Source organism: Salvia splendens, chromosome 13 (genome assembly GCF_004379255.2).
Source record: "Salvia splendens isolate huo1 chromosome 13, SspV2, whole genome shotgun sequence".
NCBI lineage: Eukaryota > Viridiplantae > Streptophyta > Magnoliopsida > Lamiales > Lamiaceae > Salvia > Salvia splendens.
This window is the reverse complement of record NC_056044.1, coordinates 31,311,290-31,327,047: the sequence shown is the minus strand read 5'-3', so window position 1 is coordinate 31,327,047 and position 15,758 is coordinate 31,311,290. Positions and strand designations below refer to the sequence as shown.

Here is a 15,758-nt window from a genome sequence, read left to right as displayed (position 1 = left end):
TGCTTCGATCTCAAGATCGATAGGCTCTAAAGGTAAACCCCTAGAGCGTGTGTGCATACAACCTGAAACAAGAAAACTCAATGTGAGAGCTCAAAAATAAAATAAAAATTAAAGCAATAAAGTCTAAACTAGTAATCTCTATCTTCACCACGATATTGAGCTAAATTAACACAAATTATCCCCGGCAACGGCGCCAAAAACTTGACTCAACTTATTTTAACACAAAAAATTCCCGCAAGTGTACGGGGCTAGTGTAGCACAAAGTAAGCAAGAGTATCGTATCCCACAGAGACAAATTGTGTAAACTCAAGTACCACGAACCGATTTCAACTACTATTTAGACAAAGCAAAGGTTTGGTTTTGGTAAATAACTAATGAACATAAGCAAAGTAAAACAAAAGACAAAAGATAAAGTTCCAAATAAGAGAACGAGGTGGAGCTTTGGATCCGACTACAATACCCACAATGTAAACAACTCAACAACTTTGATTACCCGTTGAAGTCTCTAGGATTAGTAAGACAATCGCTATTCTAGGCTAAGCCTCCTCTCGAGTGCACTCAACCCGTTGATTAACTATTAATATTGAAGTCTCCCTCTAATACTTCACAATTAACTCCTATACACAAAAGATTCACGCCCTCACTCTAGAATTCCTTCTCTCGAATGCAAATTATCCAGGTGTTGTTCATTCTTTTATCAATCCTAATTAGGTATCTCTCGATTACTCAAAACTAGGTCAATATATCCAATTGTTAACTAGGCAATTGAATTGAAAGGCACAAGAATGAAGCAAAATAATCACAAGAGCATAGGTAATCAAAAGCTATTGAATTAATCACAAGTGTTCATTGTAGTCCTCACCAAAACTCTACAAATGATTTAGCTACTCATATTCAACTCAAAAACATAAGAATAAACCATAGTCATTGAATAAAACATGAAAACCAATGAAAATACTCCCAAGGGTGGATTGAACGGAAATTCGTCTTCGTCTTCAATCTTGTTGAGGATCGGGACGCCTTTCCTATCAATTCCACTCTCCAAACCTTCAAAAGCTGCTATGGGGCGTGTATGATGTGTTGAGGTCGAAAACCTAGGTCTCCTTTTATACCCGGGGCAGAAATAATAGCAATTTCAATCTCGCAGAACACATCGCCCGACCGGGCGATTTTAAGTCGCCAAAACGCCCGGTCGGGCGAACTTTCTGGAGTTCGCGACCAAAACGCCCGGTCGGGCTTTTTCACCTTAAAAATCGCCTGGTCGGGCGTTTTCTCTGGAATCCTCTAAAAGCATTGTCTTCGTCTTCGAAAGGGCTTCGCGTGAGTATCTTGCACGCCCCCATCGGAGTCCGGATGAGAGAGTTATGGCTATTATACGAAAGTCGCGCATTGAAGCGCGCCCGGTCATGCGATTCTTCCTTCAAGCTCGTTTTCAAGTCATTTTCACCTGTTTTAGCTCCAAACACTCGACAAACTCGTTAAAACACTTATGTAGTGGATAATGGATGTAAACTCAAGTAGTATGCTACAAAAACACTGAAATGTTCACGTTAAACATCCAAAATACTTGCTAAACCACGAGTTTATCAGCGCGGCAGACATATAGGACGAGTACCTCCACATCAGTGAGACGACTGCCCTTGAATGTATGAAGTATTTCTGTCAGGGCGTGGTTGAAATATTCCGTGAACAGTACCTTCGAAGCCCTACCCCCGAAGATTGCCAGGAGCTGATGCAGATGCACGGGGAGAAGCATGGGTTCCCGGGTATGTTAGGCAGCATAGATTGTATGCATTGGGAGTGGAAGAACTGTCCCGCTGCCTGGAAAGGGTTCTACACGACCGACTACAAGGGAAAGAATCTCACGATGATCCTCGAGGCCGTAGCTGATTACCGGCTGTGGATTTGACATGCATATTTTGGGGTAGCCGCGTCGAACAACGACCTCAACGTCCTCAACTCGTCGCCCCTTTTCAACGAGCAGTGCCACGACGTCGGTCCGGCCATCAGTTTTATCGCCAATGGGAACCAGCATGATATGAGCTACTACTTGGCGGATGTAATATATCCTAGGTGGCCCGTCTTTATGAAGACGATCAGATGCGCATCAGATGAGAGGAAGGCCTACTTTGCGGAACGGCAGAAGTCGGCGCACAAGGACGTGGAGCGCGCATTTGATGTGCTCCAGTCTCGATGGGCGGCAATTAGGGGTCCAACGTGTTTGTGGCACGTCGACTGCATTATTATTAATTTCCTAAATTTTTGTTTTATTTCCTTTGAGTCGATAGCTAGGGACTCCTAACCACTTAGAAATAGTGGATTTCAATGTTTTGGAATCAGATTTTGATTAATAAATATATTTGCATTTTCAAAAAATTAGGATTTCATTGATCACTTCTTCAGTTTAGATACACATTTTAACATCTCATCTCGTGATCTTCTACATTAATCTATGATCAATTCAATAATTTTCCGACTATATATTCCGCAGTGATACTACTTCATAAAATTATTATAATGTCGTAAACCAACTTCCTTTATTTTTCAGGTTTTGTTGAAGGGCTATGGACTATGAGGGACATGGAATCCAACAAAATTCGGAGATGAAATAAATTTGATCGTAGTCTCACATGGCATCACTATTCTTCTATTTCTCATCCTTGTCATTCCATCAACTAGACCATCTCAAAATATGGGGACTATCGGATGAGACGACTGAGGATCAAATTATTCGAGCTCGAGGTCAACGATCGGCCGCGTTGTAGACAATCTCGGCCCATACCGCTATAGAGATTATGTTTAGATTGTTAGAAGTTAATTATGCTTTTATTTCTTTTTTAGTCAAGCGTAATTATAAACTTATTTTCAGGTTTTATTTGTTGGTTCTTTCCTATATTGTATTAGAGTCAAGCTGTGAAGGAGGCCTATAAAGAAAAAATATGTTATTTTTCGTATTAAACTATGAATCGATAGTTTTTCCGATTTACTTATATGTCCGGTTTTTTAAACATTATGGTCAACTACTAGACTAACATATGGACCAATAAAAAGATGCCAATATCGTATGAATCTTAAGTGTATCAAAGATCAGCATTGGGGTGCATTAGCTTGGAAACTGAAAAGTGAAAATAAATGAGTTGAGAAGTTATTTTAAACAAAAGGAGTGTTGGAGAATCAATGCAATCGGATGAACTAAGAACAAGAAACGCGAAAGAAGTATTTACACGAATATGGAGAGACAAACTGGATCTTGTATATTGATGGAATTCTGAGATTACAACATATACAATCAAGAGAGTTAAACTCTTATATCAACTCTAAGACAGCTCAAACTAACTAATCTAATCAACCAAGAAAGCTAAAGAAAAAGAGTACAAAAACGGTTGGAACAAGTCTTCCAACGGCTAGTTTTCAACAGACTTCAGTCTGCAGTGTTGGGCTCCGAAAATGGGCTTTGACCTTGGGCCTGAATGTTAATTCACCAACAACAAATCTCCACCTTGAATTCACCATTCAGCCTTCATTCAGCAGCTCCAAGATCAGGAACAATGACCATGTTTAACAGCCTTAAACAATAGTCAAATTTGCCTTTGTCCAAAGGCTTGGTAAGCATGTCTGATGGGTTGTGGGCCGTGTCAACCTTCTCCACCTTCACTTGCCCACTCTCCACCTCATCTCTAATAAAGTGTAACCTCACATCTATATGCTTGCATCTCTCATGGAACATCTGATGTTTTGCAAGACATATGGCCCCATTATTATCACAGTTCACTGTGACAGTTTGCTGCATTATGCCAAAATCAGTGGCTAACCCCTTCAACCATTTACTCTCCTTCACAGCCAAAGTTAAGGCTAAATACTCAGCCTCAGTGGTAGACAAAGCAACCACATCTTGCAAACCTGACTTCCAGCAGATAGCAGAGCCATACAATGTGAAGACATAACCTGTTTGGCTCCTCCTTGTGTCCAGATTGGTGGCATAATCCGAATCACAGAAACCAACTAAGGCATCTCCTTTCCTGTCTGGTCTATGCTCATATAGAATCCCCAGATTCCCAGCTCCACTCAAATATCTCAGTGTCCACTTCAAAGCATTCCAATGCTCCCTTCCATGATCTGTCATGTACCTACTAGTTGCACTGATAGCATGGGCCAGATCTGGTCTAGTACAAATCATCATGTACATAATGCTTCCTACAATGTTGGAGTATGGGATCAGGCTCATTTCTAACCTCTCTTCTTCTGACTTTGGCTTTTGATCACAAGACAGTCTGAAATGCTTAGCTAGAGGAGTTCCAGTGGGCTTCATATTGCTGACATTGAATTTCTTCAAAATTCTATGGACATAATCAGACTGAAATAACCATAGTTTTTCATTCTTCTTGTCCCTGATGATCTCCATCCCCAATATCCTTCTAGCCTCTCCCAAATCCTTCATTTCAAAATCAGATTTCAATAAATCCTTCACTTTCTTGATCTCACCCAAGTCAGGTCCAGCCACCAACATATCATCAACGTACAGCAGCAAATAAACATCAGGTGAACCTTCTTTTCTCCTGACATACACACAATTGTCATATTGTGATCTCACAAAATCATGCTTGCTCATGCTTTCACCAAATTTCTTATACCATTGCCTAGAGCTTTGTCTCAAGCCATATATAGATTTCTTGAGCAAGCACACTTTGTTTTCTGAACCAGGGACCTCAAAACCCATAGGCTGAGCCATATAAATTGTCTCCTCAAGCTCACCATTTAGAAAAGCGGTTTTGACATCAAGTTGCTCCAGATACCACCCTCTCTGTGCAACCAAGGCCAGCAGCATTCTTATTGATGTGTGCTTCACAACTGGAGAGAATATTTCATTAAAGTCCACTCCCTCCTCCTGTGTGAAACCTCGAGCAACTAATCGAGCCTTAAATCTGATCTGCTCTTGGACAGCAGACTCAATTTTCTTCTTGAAAACCCATTTGCAGCTTATGACTCTCCTCATCATCACCTTGTCCACTAATATCCATGTTCCATTTCTAATAAGGGAATCAAACTCCTCTTTCATTGCCTTAATCCACTGCTCCTTTTCTGGTCCATTTACAGCCTCTGAGTATGTTGCTGGTTCAGAATATTCAACATGCTCAGCCACATTTAAAGCAAAAGATAGCATCTCATAATCTGCATACCTAGCAGGCATTCTTCTCTGAGTTCTTCTTGCTCTATCCCTGGCAAGCAGGTAATCACTAGGATCATCACCCCTGTTGTTCTCTCTGGCCACTAACTGATTCATCAGTAGCCTCATCTTCCTCCAGAGCAGGCACACCAAGCTCCACCTCAAAACCATCACTCATTGATTTACTTGGTTGTGTGGAGCTACTGTCATTTTTTACACAGGGCATCTGCTCCTCAAGAAATACAACATCTCTGCTCACCACCACCTTGTGATTCCCAGGCTCCAAACACCATAGCCTATAGCCTTTCACACCTTTTTGGTATCCAAGCATCACACATCTCAATGCTCTTGGATCCAACTTGCTTTCTCTAGTGTGAGCAAAGGCTCTGCAACCAAAAGGTCTAAGGCTGGAATAATCAGCCTTGCCTCCATACCACCTTTCATCAGGTATATCACCTCCAATACTTGATGATGGGCACTTGTTAAGGAGATAAGCAGCTGTGGATACTGCCTCCCCCCAGAACTTCTTCTCCAAACCTGATGAGAGCAACATACATCTTACTCTCTCAAGCAATGTCCTGTTGAGCCTCTCAGCAATGCCATTCTGTTGTGGATTGGCTGGTACTGTTTTATGTCTTTTCATTCCCCTCTCTTTACAGAAAATATCGAACTCTTTAGACATATACTCCAACCCATTATCTGTCCTCAAACACTTGAGTGAACAGCCTTTCTCAGTCTCAACTTCTTTGCACCAATTTTTGAAAACCAGGAAAGCATCTGATTTTTCTTTCAGTACATAGACCCACACCTTCCTTGAGTAATCATCTATTATAGACATGTAATACCTTCCCCCTCCCAAGGAAGGAACTGGTGCAGGTCCCCATAAGTCAGAATGAGCATAGTCCAATGGAGAAGTAGAGTGGTGTTTTCCTGTAGGAAATGGTAGCTTCTTTGCCTTTCCTCTTATGCATTCCTCACATGAGTCAAGATTCTGATCAATATCACCACTTATCAGTCCCTTCTTCATGAGTTGCTTGAGACCACCTTCAGCAAGATGTCCCTTTCTCAAATGCCACAGCCTCAAATCTGGAGCCGCAGCCAGATTTGACTCTCCTATAATCACAGTAGCATCAAGATAGTACAGACTCCTCACCCTCTTAGCCATCATTTTCACCTCTGAGCCCTTGTGGACAATCATCTCCCCCCTTGATGAGGTAAAAGAATATCCCTTCAGCTCCAAAGTACCAAGAGAGATCAAATTCCTCTTTACCTGAGGAACATATCTAACATCAGTGAGCAGCTTTACTGATCCATCAAACATTCTCAATTTGATGCTGCCTATCCCTTTGATGTGGCATATTTGATCATTGCCGAGCAGCACAGTCCCTGAAGTCTGCTTCATGTCCTGAAACCATTCTAGATGTGGACTCATGTGGAAGGAGCACCCAGAATCCATGATCCAAGAACAAGAATCTGATGTATCAACAACATTCAATGCCTCTGGTGTCTGATCCTCATCGTTCGAGACCATATTTGAGCTGGCTCCTTTTTCCATAGCCATCTTCTTCTTCCAAGCATGGCAGTCTCTCTTAATATGTCCAGGCTTTTTGCACCAGAAACAAGATCGAGTCTCTTTGGCCCCATTTGGTGTTGTCTTCTTATCCTCAGCTTTCTTCTTGAAGGCATTCTTTCCAAATTTCTTGATGTGCAAAGATTCTGATATGATCTCAGGCCTGTGTAGAGATCCCTTCTGCAACTCCTTTGACATGAGAGCTGCAGTCACCTCAGAGAGCGATATTTGCTTATCTCTTCCATACAAAATTGCGTCCCTCATCTGATCAAACGAGGGAGGCAGAGCATTAAGAACAAGAATCGCCTTGTCCTCATCAGAAATCTTGAAATCAACTGCTTCAAGATCGTCTATGGTTTTGTTGAAATCTTCCATTTGTTCCATGATCGGTTTATCTTCAACAAAACTATAGGAATACAACCGGCGCTTCATATATAGCCGATTAGCCAGAGATTTCGCCAAGTACACCTCGTCCAACTTAGCAAGAATCTCCACAGCCGTCTTCTCATTTTGAACTTCCCTCAAAACCTTATCACCAAGGCAGAGAACGACGGCACTGTGAGCCTTTTGAACCATCTCCTCGTGTTTCGCCTGCGCCTTTTCATCAAGCGCTTCTTTCCCCTTCGTCTTCGCATCAACCGGATTGAGAGCAGCTGCGAGCCCTTGTTGGATGAGAAGTGCCTTCATCTTCATCTTCCACAATCCGTAATCGTTCTTGCCATTAAACTTTTCAGCTTCGAACCTCGACGCCATAGCAACTCCGATTCAATGATTCCTCTGATCCTCTTCCCACAGACGGCGCCAATTGTTGGAGAATCAATGCAATCGGATGAACTAAGAACAAGAAACGCGAAAGAAGTATTTACACGAATATGGAGAGACAAACTGGATCTTGTATATTGATGGAATTCTGAGATTACAACATATACAATCAAGAGAGTTAAACTCTTATATCAACTCTAAAACAGCTCAAACTAACTAATCTAATCAACCAAGAAAGCTAAAGAAATAGAGTACAAAAACGGTTGGAACAAGTCTTCCAACGGCTAGTTTTCAACAGACTTCAGTCTGCAGTGTTGGGCTCCGAAAATGGGCTTTGACCTTGGGCCTGAATGTTAATTCACCAACAACAAGGAGTATATAATATCTATTACTAATTGTAGACAGAAATTCATGGGTAATTGTGTGAAGACAAGCATGATGCTACAATTACAAGCAATCTGGACTTTGGACCAAATTCAGTCACCATCCATGTGAGAGATGTTTGAATTAGTCTTTACACATACACGTGTAATCACAATTCAATACATTAATTATTCATGAAACAAATATATTTTTTTTCTATGTATAGTGGGAAGGGAAATATAATGAAGGTCCCAATAAGCTATTCCACAAGCCATAATTATTTAATTATATGTTCCTTTCCCTCCCCTACTACTAGTTGTAAAGGTTGATGATATCTACACGCCAAATTAAAGAAGAAAATACAAGTATGTCTACATGGTTATATTTAGCTGTCAAGAAAGGGATTACAATATTACATCTACTATTGTTGATTGTAGGGAAATCATGCCTCGTTTTCACCCTCTATTCTAAATAGTACGAGTATTATAAATTATGACTTAGCAATAAACACTACATGTGATTATTAATTAAATGAGAGAACATACATATACTTTATTAATGAAAAAATTGATCTAGCTATAAGTTATGAACTTGAGAGTCTGAATCATGTAATGTCATCGGTAATGGTCTAATGGAGGACGTCCCCGGTTGGCCATTCTTGCATACGGCAATGGGCTAGCTAGAGTGGGTGGAAATCGTCGGGAGTTCATAGAAAATTGGAGAAGAACAAGAAGAAGAAATGAAGGTGGTGAAACTGGCACTGGATGAGGAACTATTAATGATCTTTTTTTTAAAAAAAAGAATGGTGAAATTGGCAAAATATCATGCATGCAATAAAACAAAAATATGCATACAACAAAAATAAAAGAAGAAACATGCATGTTTTAATTAAAACAAAAACTTGCATACATCAAACATAAACATGAAGGTTTCTAATTTGTGTTTCCTCTTTCTCTCATTCTCGTACAAATCTCCCTCGTTTTTACTCAAAATTTTGCCAAATAAATCTCATGTATTTTCTTGATTATATCTAAGTAAGAAAACAAAGTTTGGAGAAACCAATCTCATACAAATATTTGTTATGTGTTTTGAATTTGTTTCTTACTCCTATATCATTTGCATTATTAACTAATGTGAGTATAATCGAGTTTTATGCCTTTGTTAGTGTCTAAGAGAAAAAAGAACGAAAAACATTATAATGTGAGAAATAAGCAAATAAAGGTTGCTGAAAATACAATTCTTGAAGGCAAGCCATCCCTTCTTAAGTACAATAAATTGATCTTTTTGTTGTTTTCCAACAATGCTCTATATATCTACTCTAGAATCTATACTCTACACATAAATATTCTAATAAATAATAGTACATATAATGACCCTCAACTGAAACTGATGTGGTATCCCCCTCTTTTAATACAGCGATAGAAAAGAAAGTTGTCACTAACCAATTTATATACTGAAATATTTCACAATTTTAGAATTTCTTGATGCGTGAAACTAAACTATTTCATCCATAATTGTTATGCTAATAGGGATGTGTGCTATATTATAGATACGCACAGCATATATAGGGTTGCGTTAGTGTGCTAACTAATTTACAGTAATAACTAATAACTTTCAATACTGTGTATTAAAATTATCAACACAAAGACATAATTATATCAATACAACATGTAAATTTAAATATCAATACAAAGACATAATTTATCAACACAAGAAAGATTGATAAATTTATGTTTTGTGTTGATATTTTTAACATACAAAATTGATATTTAGTTATTAGTTATTACTATAAAAAGTTAGTATTTGATCACACACCTATATATATATATATATTATATATATATATATATATATATATATATATATATATAAAAGTATGTGCATGAGTCTAATTCCATCTTCCTACTGTAATTACTACAAAAGAAATCAATTATTATATAGGATATGATCTAACAAAATAATTTCTTAGTTTAGGAATTGAAAATTAATCTGGATCATTGATTTTTGTTAGATCTACAACTATTATAAAGTGAAGCATTGTTGTAATATATACAAAAACATAATCATATATAAGCATTATTATAGGCATATATATCTGAGTTCTACAGTAATCAAGGACCTAGGAACTAATATAAACCACAAAATTTTTATCACATAAGATTGTCTCTGAAAATAATATGATTGGAAATTAGGAATATATGAAAAGTTAATCACAGAGAAATACTATTGCATAAATAGAAGATATCTTTTTCCTAACTTCTACCAAAATAAAATTTTCCACCAAAATCCATCCTATATTTTTATTTATTTATAGCTATGTAGATTGAAAAGATATGCAAAATCTCACCTTTTAGGCTCCCCAACATACACAATGAAAATTTACTATGCTCAACTCCACCTTGTAAACGATGATGAGGCGCAACTTCGTTGGTAAGACGTTCTCAACTATCAAACTCAAAGATTACTTACCTAGCAAAAGGGGTTAATTAGGAGATAGACCAAAGAACTAAACAATCACAAAAGAGAATAATATAGATAGCAAGTGTAAGTATATGTAGATATATTTGTAAATCATTCAACAAGTCCAAAAATTCACCAATAATCTATTTATTCCTCCCTTCCTTGACGATCGATAATGTGAGGTAAAATAAAATGGAAGGGCCTAATAATTCAACCAAAGTATGTTATACTTTCATTAGAGATGTTGCTAAAGTCAGGAGGAAACGGCGGTGGGGGCGGAGGCGGGGGAGGAGAAGGAGGCGGCGCAGCAACCGAAACCCCCTCAGACGAGAGCAACGATACATGAGAAGACGGAAGCATATTAGATTCTTCTAATTTGTATTTGTATTTCAAGATCTCATTCCTCACAGCATCCAGCTCCGCTTGCAAGACTTGTACCTGCTGCTGCAAAGACGAGATCGCTCCCATGCACCCGTACACCGGATCCCGTAGCCTCACATTCGCCTCGTAGACAAGACTGTTAGCTGCATCCGCTCTCTGGCTCTCGGGCACCTCCTGTGTAACATACAAGGAATTAAAATTAATCTCAGCCGATCACGGCAGCAGGTGTAATGTAAAAGGAATTAATTAATCTCAGCAGATCATGGCAGCATGATAACAAGGAAGTAGGGTTTTTAGTTACCATGAGCATCTTGGAGACGTTGCTAGCGCCAAAGACTTTGTGAACGGAGGCGAACTTGTGGGGTTCGTGGGGAGAGAAGTATGGAGAAAAGGGGCATTCTTGAGCGCAACGCCGCCTCAGAAGCTTGCAGGCGGCGCAGGGAGTGGTGGTGTTTAGGGTTCCGGTATGCCCCAGCATATGTCTCCTTCCTCCCAAGGTCGGGTGGTGGTGGTGGTGATGATGGTGACCCGCGCCATCCAGTTCTCTCTTGATCTTCTTGCTTATTTCCTCAAATCTCTCCCTGCAACATATTTTTTTTTATTAGGACATGTTTATCTATACAATTTTTCTTACACTCATTTATGTATGAATTAGTTTTTGTGTGTGTGTGTGTGTGACCTTTCTGTGGACATTCAGGCATGCTATCTGCTGATAAAGCCAGCAAGAATATGAGAGAGAGAGAGAGAGAGAGAGAGATGAAGGGTTGAAAGGAGATTTAAAGAGGGAGATGGTTAAGAGTGCTTAAAAGGCAAGACAAAGAGGAAAAAGATGGTCCATAGCTCATTATACAAACTTCCAAAACAAAGTTATTACGAAAATGAAAATCAAATTAAGCTTCTTTGTACATTAGCAGTTAATAGTAGTGTTTATGGCCCTCCCATATGATGAAGCGTGTACGAGGATTCAATATTGATCATCTATAGGATAAAATAATTATGATTTTAGATAAATTTTGATGATAATCAACAATATTAATTGTCACACACAAACTCATCAATTCAAGCCCTTGGGATTACAAGCTTTTGTACTCTTCACACGTGCGAGCTATGCGGCACGGATACGGATACGCGTATCAGTATCCGAAGGATACGGATACGCGGATACGGCTCTTTCCCAAACAACCCGATACGCGGATACGTTTTAACTATTTTTTTAATAAATAATAATAGTGCATAATAAATTACAAAATAGATATTCTAATGTTATTATACAAATAAAAATAATAAAATTACAAAATATTAAAAGCTAAAGTCAATTTCTTTTATGGTCGATTACACCACATCGATTTTTTGGTTATACTTATCCATATTACCAATAATATTGATCAAAATATTTATTTATAGTTACAAAATTAGACAAAGTTAATGGAGTAATAAATTGGCCCAAAAAATGAGCCCCAAATATACTCCTTTTCCATCGTGACTACTTCTTGCCCAATTCATTCTCCCATTTCCAATTTTCTTCAATCCCTAGTTGAGGCAATAGCGGCGCCTCCCCTTTCTTCTTCTTCTTCTTCTTCATATCCGATTAACTGTCAATTTTGTTCCCAAATCGGATTGAAGTTCGTAAATTGAAAGTTGCGAAGTTCTTCGACAGAGATGGACGTTGATTTCGAAGAGGAGAACCTCAGATCTTTGCAGATAGAGGAGGATGAAGGCCCAATACGGCCCAGCTCGCGGATACGCCGAAGGATACGTATCGAATCTGAGGTTTCCCGGCCCAATACGGCCCAGCTCGCGGATACGCCCAGGATACGTATCGACGGTGTATCCGTCGCGTATCGGTATCGGATACGTATCCGATACGTGATACGGCAACAGGGTGGCGTATCGGTGTTATATAGCGTGCGAGTCCTTGAGTGTTGACTTTTGCAGCATGGTCAACGTCGATAGGCGATTCAGATCACTGATAGAGGCTTTTACGTAATAAAAGCGGGGTTTAATTTGCCAATCTATTTATGAAATGCGAAATTATTTGGGTTTAAGAAAATGTAAGTTAAATGATATATCTCGTGCAGTCATTTATCCATGAAATGTAGCAGTTGCAGTTGCTAATCATGTGATTACTTCACTAACTATTTGTCTTGTTTAAAGAAGTGAAGCATACACTACAAAAAAAAAATGCTTGTTTGCAAGCACATATTTACAAGCACAGCATGTGCTCACAAATTCCGGCAGAATTGCGAGTAAAAAGCTTGTGCTTGCTATTTTGCAAGCAAGTAGTGCTCGCAGACAACAACTTAGTTTTTGCATCAATAGTTTTCTATTAAACAAATTGTGCTTGCTACACTGCTTGTAGATTTGCGAGCACAATTAATGGTGCTTGCAAAATTATTACTCCATCTTCCTCATTTTTTTCCACCTCATTCTCTTTCTTCTCTTTTTTGTTTGCGATTTCTTCAAGTGTTATCTTTCTCACTTTTTCCGTTCCTTTTTTTCTCTGTCTCTTTTCTTGCTTACGATTTCCTCAGTGAAATAATGGGCCGCAAACCCTACACTAAAAAATACTTCTCAAAATTTCTCACCGCTTAATTCTTCTCCATCTCTCTCAATTCTCAAAATTCTCACCGCCAATCTCTCTCCCTAAAGAAACCCTAAACCTCCACTCTCTCGTATCATCTCTCACTAAACCATGTGATGCGCTCTGATTCATTTCATCCATGCGCCTTCGAACAGTTATCAGCTGCGAGATTCGATCGGAGGATCAAACGCTGCCGCGCAAAGCTTCTCGAAGAGCAGGTATGTTCTGCTTCAGGTCTCCAGTGTTTCTGTTATTGATTTTTTTCAGATTGTTTTTTCTGATCTACTTTATTTATCACCTAGATTCACGATTCTAGTGTTTCTGTTGTTGCTTTTTTTCAGATTGTTTGAATTGAGAGAATGAGTAATTGGATCCTGTGAAGCCGAGACTCTGGTGAGTGAACTGCTTCTGGACTTTTGTAATGATTTATGTAGATATGTGATTCATATTTGAGTGTTGAGTGGAATGTTGAGCTGGTTAACTGTTTTCGTGATTGAGATTGCATTGAGTTCGATGCAATTGTGATGTTCATTTGATGTTGTTTACTCTTTACATTGTAAACTGAAAATTAAATCATTAGTAGCATTAGATAATTGAGTTAACCATACATTAAACAATATTGAAAAATAGGGAGGTGACGTTTAGCTATATGTTAGCTATGGATTGGTCACTGCTCACTTACAATTATACTTTTTTACAGTCATCCGTTCATTGTTAAAACCCTTTCTATTTAAAATTTTGACTGGAATAGAAAGGTTGATTAAATTTTATAAAAAAGTTAAGAAACAGAACCATAAATATAGATATTGATTATTGAAGGAGATTCACTATTGTTCCAGCTGTGTTTATGTGTTGTTTCTCACAATCATAACAAACACATTAGTATTGATCTCATATCTTCATGTGATTGTACATAAAAATGGAGTATAAAATATATCATGTTGCATATTTGTGCTTCTGTAAAAGGGCACAAAGTTATATAACTAACCCAATAAAATCAACTCACCTCGTTTCTCATTGATTAGGAGCTGCCAACTGTGTGAATACTACAAAATCCTCAATCGGTTTACACACTTATCTAATTTCTAGGTGAAATTATGGTTAGATTTTCAATTTCTTAGTTATTTCCATGTGGATTTTGGAGATTTCACTTTTATTTGTATTTTTTTGATGTATTTTCTTCATTTGTAGATTTGTTTACTTCTGTGTTACTTATAACGATGTGAAAAACTTGGAGAAGTTTTCAAAGGGGTAAGAGTCCATTCCTATTGGAAAATAAACATCGTTTCGAAGTTTATAAGTTGCTAAAGCTTTTGATTTACTGAGATTTATGTGCGGTAGAAACCAAATTTGATTTTTGAGCACACTGATTTTAGTTCTAAGGGGAGATTTCATTTTGAAACTGTCTTTCAAGCTGCAAACTGATAATATGTATATCTCCTAACTGTACCATTTCTCATTTGCAAAATTCATGTTTCTGCAAATGAATGAATATGCTTTGAGTGCGTATGATTTCCTTAACTACCATTCCGTCAGACCAGAAAATTGATCTTAAACTTCCTGATTTTGGCAGCCTACACATTGTGTTATATGTATTAATTTCTTGAGAGTTTCCTTGATCTCGGTGAAAGTATGGAGCCACATACGAAGTAAGTATCTTCTTGGTCCTAAACCTAGATTATGCTAATATGAGTATTTCTGTCAATGCAGCAGGAAATCGAAAAATTATGGGAGCTGGTAAAGGTCCGTAGTCAACAAGTTCAAGAGAGGAGGAGAAGAAGTGCATAGATTTAGGGAGTGTTAGGTTTGACATCTATGTTTATGGAAGAAAAGGGAGTTTTTTTTTTCTATTCTAGCTTCATGGTTTGCAAGTTATGAAACAGTGGTTTGACAGTTACTCCCTCCGTCCCATGTTACTTGCACTCTTTCATTTCGGCTAGTCACAAACTACTTACACTATTTATAGTTTAAGTTAGAATTAATGTATTTAATTAATATGTTAGATTAAGTTAAGAGCTCCTTTATTAAGTGATGTCTCATTACACTTAAAATTCTAATTTAATTACACTAAAAAATCAATCCCAAATTTACGGCCTAAAATGAAAAGTTCGAGTAACATGGGACGGAGGGAGTATCATTTTGGAAGATTAAAATCATTCGTTTGGTTTGAAGTGTAAAATAATATTTTTAATTTTATGTAAAATTTAAATTTTGTCATTCTTTTGAAAATAAACCCTAATATTAATTTCATATTATAATTTTTTAAAAATAAACCCTAATATTAATTTGAAAAAAATAATAATAAATCAAAAAATTACAGAATTTTTAGAAAAAAATAGTACTCAGTTTTCGAGCACAGCTGTGCTAGCAAATAGCTCAGAAAAGAGGTTTCAGCAAATTTGCGAGCAAAAAAGGTGTTTGCAAAGTAATAATTTGACCACTAGATTTTGAAGTCATTTTGCGAGCACCAGTCAATA

The 15,758-nt window shown here is 37.9% G+C and overlaps 1 protein-coding gene and 1 long non-coding RNA gene across 4 annotated transcripts; one reads left to right on the top strand and one right to left on the bottom strand.

Annotated features, from left to right (window-relative positions):
- Positions 1-10,391: 10,391 nt before the first annotated feature.
- Positions 10,392-11,481, bottom strand: LOC121762937 (LOB domain-containing protein 15-like). Its single transcript, XM_042158964.1, has 3 exons — positions 11,380-11,481; positions 11,002-11,281; positions 10,392-10,874 (listed from the first exon to the last, which is right to left on the bottom strand). Exons 1-3 carry the CDS (start codon positions 11,391-11,393, stop codon positions 10,530-10,532), a joined length of 639 nt encoding a protein of 212 aa, XP_042014898.1. The 5' UTR covers positions 11,394-11,481; the 3' UTR covers positions 10,392-10,529.
- Positions 11,482-13,180: 1,699 nt separating this feature from the next.
- Positions 13,181-15,174, top strand: LOC121760248. 3 transcript variants are annotated; one of them, XR_006041856.1, is made up of 4 exons: positions 13,181-13,499; positions 13,623-13,674; positions 14,855-14,911; positions 14,992-15,174. It is a non-coding gene; the product is annotated as an uncharacterized LOC121760248 (long non-coding RNA). The 3 variants fall into 3 exon arrangements; XR_006041857.1 differs by lacking the exon at positions 14,855-14,911; XR_006041858.1 differs by having other exon boundaries at positions 14,855-15,174.
- Positions 15,175-15,758: the final 584 nt, after the last annotated feature.